Consider the following 5,221-nt stretch of genomic DNA (forward strand, 5'->3'; position numbering starts at 1 on the left):
ATTTACATCAAGTACCTACAAGGAAGAACCAACAAAGGATTTAGCTCTCCATAGCTGGGAAACTTCCTTTACAACAAATAGAGGAGAAAAATGAAGGATTGAAGAAATACAAGTGGTGTGGATGTCTCCTCCACCTCTAGAACCTCACAATCACTCACAAACTCATCTCAAGTTCTCAGGACAACTTCCTCTTCAAGCTTTATTCTCTGTAGGTCTTCACATAGCAAAATCTCTCAAAACACTGCATTCCAATCCACTCAAATCATACAATTGCTTAATTCAAACCAATCACAAACAACGAATTTCAAATCAGACATCAAAATACTTAATATAATCAATGCATTATTCAATTATGCTTTTATACAAGCTACCAAACAAAATATAACTATAAACTGAATCTAACAACTGAACAGAAAATTAAAAACTGAAACATAAACATAAAATGTACTAAAGACGGAATAATAATAAAACTGTTCAAAATGCAAGAAATTAAAGATCCTGTTAATCATCTTGTAAATGATCCTCTGCATTCTCGTTCAGATCCAACATCAGTGCAACTGGAGGGTCCTGAGCAAGAGACTGATCAGGCATCGGTGCCAGTGCAGATGACTCTGGGTCTTCAAGGACTGGAGCTGGTGATGGGGATGACTCAGGAACAAGCTCTGGTGATGTTGCCTCCTCCTGAGCAATCTTTGTGTCTGGCTCAGGAGGGATGGGCTCATCCTCCTCTGGCACAGGCTCTTGGGCTGAGGAGGCCTCACCCACTCTCGAACGAGAAGGATGGACTCCTGGCCAAGCCACCTAGCTAATGAACTCGTCCATGCTCATGATAGGCTGCATGCCTGAGTTCTGTAGGTGCTGCATGATGATGATCTGGCCTTTATGAAGGCTCTACAGCATGGCAAGTAAAGTATCAGAGCTGACTGTTGAAGGTCCTGTAGAAACTTGAGCAGGAACTGGCAAAGGAGTGGATGAAGTTGGGGCAGAAAGAGCTGCGGTAGAAGTCGAAGGAGCTGAAGCTGGAGCTGGTAAAGATGAAGTTGGAGTAGATGGAGCTGCAGTAGAAGTAGAAGGAGCTGGGGTAGGGAGAGCAGAAGATAGTGGAGCCTCAGACCTCTTGCCCTTGGTCTTTTAGGGTCCCCGAAAAGTGATTGAGAGGTCATCAAGGTTCCAACAGTTTTTCTTCACATAAGCCAAATTAATGGCTAGATTGAGACTCTCAAAAGTCAATGAATCAGAAGTGACTCCCCGGGCTTTGCATAAAGCAATGACGAGGGCAGGGAAACCCAGCCTCGAGGAGTCATGCTGAGCTATCATAGAAATCTGAGCTGAGATAATGTAGCCCAGATTCATATCCATCTTCTGAATAATGTCGTATATCATCCTGGCCCTGTCTAGTGTGATGTTAGATGTGTGAGAAGTAGGGGCCAGGTTGGAGAATGATAAAACGCTCCATGTTTGAGCAAGCATGGTCAGATTCCCCCGCAAGATCTTCAATGGCAGCCCATCAGCATTAAGCTCAAATCCCCTCCCAGGGATGCATAGTCGGGCTGCCAGTTCCTGTGGATCTGGCCTCAAACGACGGAATCTGGAGTAAGCAGGCAGGTTCTCCCCCTCCTCTATGATCACGGGGGTCTTCAAAAAGGTGTTGAGGGCATCTTCATCAAACTTAATTAAGTGGCCTCTCACCCTCACCTGCTTAGGTGATTTATCCAGAGGATCATAAATGTTAGCATAGAACTCCTTAACAATGGCAACATCGATGCTCCCATCCATGAAATTGGTTAGCTCCTTATGCCAATTCCTTCTCTCAAGCTTAGTCTTGAATTCATCAAATTTTGTATGGTAATTCATGACACTCCTCTAAGGCAGGATCTTCCTGCCAATCACAATGTCGGAGTAGCGATCCCAGGCCTCCTGAGATATGAATCTAGAGCGGTCATAGCGGGCCTGAGATGCTGAGGCTGGTGCCTATCTTTTGGGGAAGCCATCTGAAAAGAAATAGACAATAAAAAAGGATTAAACAGGAGTTATTCACAAATGAAAAATAGAAAATAAAATTGAAAATAGGACTGGGCGCTTAGCGCAGCAGGCTGAGCTTAGCGCACCTTATGAAAATTTGTTTGTGGGCTAAGCATGACAACCACGCGCTTAGCGAGAGAACTCAGAAGATCTGTTTCTGCATAAAAGGCTTAGCACAACAGGCGTGCTTAGCCTAAATCCACAATTTTCACAAATAGATAGAGATTTGAGCTTAGCACGACAGGGCACGCTTAGCTCAACCTCTCAAAAACATAGCACAGGCTTAGCGAGTAGGCTCGCTAAGCCTTATTCAACAAATATGAAAAATAGAGATGAAATTACACTTAGCCTAGCAGCCAGGCTTAGCGCTGATACACCTCCCTCACTTAGCGCACAGGCGTGCTTAGCGAGTTCAACATTGATACTCAATAATGAAGATGAACGCGCTTAGCGCGATAGGTTCGGGCTTAGCACGATCATCTGGAAATAAAAAATCTTCATCAGAAGCGATGAACTCACTTAGCGCAGCACGACACTTAGCATGTTCATCACGTTTTCCAGAAAAAACCCAGGGGTTTTCACCCTTTTTTCAACAAAGGCCCTTATTAGGCCCTTAAACAAAACTACATTACTCCTACAGTGAAACCCTAAGTTTATTCTAACAATAACTAACTTAATAACACTAAACCTACATAGAAATTCAACCTACAAACTACTAAGTCCTATATCCCAAAGTTTGCAACTTTAATGGAAAATAAAACAAAATAGAAAATGCTTACTTGGATTGCGGAACGTGAATTGCAAATAAGAAGCAAAATATAGGGAATGCAGGGACTTGATGCACAGAACAGAAGGAATGCAAGGAATGCAGAGCACAAGGAAATGCAAAAGCTTTGGTGAAAATGCAAAACTGCCTAGCAATTACTTTTAAGCACAATTAGTATTGCTCGCTTAGCGCACAACCGTGCTTAGCGAGACAATATGACGTTTGGGTTTAAAACAACCATGCGCTTAGCCCATCTTCCCGCTAAGCCCAATTCCAAAATTTTCAAATCCAGAGAGATATTTAGGCATAGCGCAAAGACACGTGCTTAGCGCTGTCTGCAACTCTGATTGGTCCTACAATTTTCGTTTAGCCGCCAAAGGTAGGGCTTAGAGCATAAACATGCTCCTTAATGCAATGATGGCTTGCGCTTAGCGCACTGATGGTGCTTAGCACTATTCCAAAGAATTTCAAAACAGAGAGGGAATTGCGCTTAGCGCATCACCTCCCTAAGCCCAATGCGAGAAATTAAAATCCATAGAGGTATTTGGGCTTAGCGCAGCAACGCACGCTTAGCGCTATCCACAGATTTTCAAAGCAGAGAAGGATTGGCGCTTAGCGCATCGCATCACCTTGCTAAGCCCAATTTGAGAAATTCAAATTCTAGAGAGATAATTGGGCTTAGCGCAGTGAAGCGCGCTTAGCGCTACCATCCAACCTCTAGTCAGGGGTCTAAGCACTTAGCGCGAGCAAGGGCTCACATACAGCGTGAAGAATTGGCGCTTAGCGCGAGTGTTGCGCTTAACGAGTGAACAACTGAAAATTTTTCTGAGTCTTTTTTTGTTCATCTCTTCACCAAAGTTCATCTACCCTTCTTTTCAATACTAACCAAGCTTAAAAACACACAATCACAAGCAACAACTACACTAAATGCAAGCAATACAAAATTAAAAATGATTGGGTTGCCTCCCAGCAAGCGCTCGCTTAACGTCATTAGCTTGACGCATCGTTCTATTATCTTGGATCAATCTTGGTTCTCTCCTTCATAACCTTCTCATCCAACTCCTTCACCTATAAGCACACATCCTGGTCTAGTAATTCTCTTCCTTCATTATAAAGATCGAAGCTGATCTGTTGGTTTTCCAGACTCGTTTCTAACTTTTTCTTCCCCATATCCACCACACAGCTTGCATAGACATAAATGGATGTCCTAAAATGTCAAGAATATCCGCATCGTCCTCAATGTCCATTACAACAAAATTAGCAGGAAAGATGAGATGCTTGACCCGGACCAGCACGTCTTCAATCACTCCGTAGGGTCTGGTGACAGAGCAATCAGCTAACTGTAAGGTCATCTGAGTAGGCATTATCTCTAGCTCTCCAAGTCTTCGACACATGGAGAGCGGCATCAAATTAATTTTGGCTCCCAAATCAATAAAAGCCTTGCCTACTAAAACTAGACCTATCGAACAAGGTATTTTGACACTTCCTGGATCTGAATGTTTTCGTGGTAGGATACGTTGAATAACAGCACTGTAGTTTCCCTCCATAACTATGGTGTCACTGTGGATGTACGTGTTCTTCTTAGTTAGCATGTCTTTCAGAAACTTAGCATAGAGTGACATTTGTTGGAGAGCCTCTCCAAAAGGCATTGTGATCTCTAGCTTCTTGAAGATGTCAAGAAATTTGGCTAGATGTCTCTCCTTATCCTTCCTGGAAGGTACCAAGGGATATGGTACTTCCTTGCCTTCAGCTGGAGTGGTTTCTCTCTTCTTCTCCCTTGAAATCTCACTCTTGTTTTTCTTTCTCTCTTCTACCTTTTCTTTTTCTTTTTTTGTTTTCTCATTTTTTTCATTTTCTTTTTCTTCGTTTTTTTCTTTTTCTTTTTCTTTTTCTTTATTTTTCTCCTCATTTATTTCTTGTTCGCTCACTTTTATTGTTGTCTCCTTCTTCTTATCTTCTACCTCCAACTCTTCTTCAGTTTCACTCACAGACTCTACCACAGGGTCAAGTGCGGGGTCAGACACCAGCTATTATTTCTCTGCACCTATTCCATTCTCACTTTCCTCCTTTGGATTTTTCTCAGTATTAGCTCCAAAGCTGCTAGAAGGACGGTCTGCCAATTGCTTAGCCAGCTGTCCCACTTGGACTTCCAGATTTTGATGGCGGACTCTGTGCTGTTATGGTTTGACATTGATACTTGCATGAACTGAGCAAGAGTCTCTTCCAACTTCATTGTTTGATCATAGAGGCTAGGCCCTTGTTGTGGTGGCCTATTAGATGGACCATCCTGGTCTTTGTTTAAGAATTTCTCAACTACTTCATCGCAATTCTTAAGGCTATTTCCTTTGAGCGAATGAATCCACCTTTTAGCCTCTCCAAAAAAAGAGAACGAGAACAAGCTCAATCTAACTGTGTCCTCAGGCACACCAGCCA

The 5,221-nt window shown here is 42.8% G+C and overlaps 1 protein-coding gene across 1 annotated transcript; it reads right to left on the minus strand.

Moving 5' to 3' along the window:
• Positions 1 to 1,886: 1,886 nt before the first annotated feature.
• Positions 1,887 to 4,437, minus strand: LOC114373551. Its single transcript, XM_028331037.1, has 2 exons — positions 3,970 to 4,437; positions 1,887 to 1,991 (listed from the first exon to the last, which is right to left on the minus strand). Exons 1-2 carry the CDS (start codon positions 4,435 to 4,437, stop codon positions 1,887 to 1,889), a joined length of 573 nt encoding a protein of 190 aa, XP_028186838.1.
• Positions 4,438 to 5,221: the final 784 nt, after the last annotated feature.

Source organism: Glycine soja, chromosome 2, assembly GCF_004193775.1.
Source record: "Glycine soja cultivar W05 chromosome 2, ASM419377v2, whole genome shotgun sequence".
Classification (NCBI taxonomy): Eukaryota; Viridiplantae; Streptophyta; class Magnoliopsida; order Fabales; family Fabaceae; genus Glycine; species Glycine soja.

What these genes read in the sequence shown, in the direction of transcription:
- LOC114373551 (XM_028331037.1), bottom strand. Translation starts at nt 4,437, where the DNA reads ATGCCTTTTGGAGAGGCTCTCCAACAAATGTCACTCTATGCTAAGTTT. An exon ending in CATTTATGTCTATGCAAGCT is followed by an intron (nt 1,992 to 3,969) that starts GTGTGGTGGATA and finishes ATTTCTTTTCAG; the next exon opens with ATGGCTTCCCCAAAAGATAG.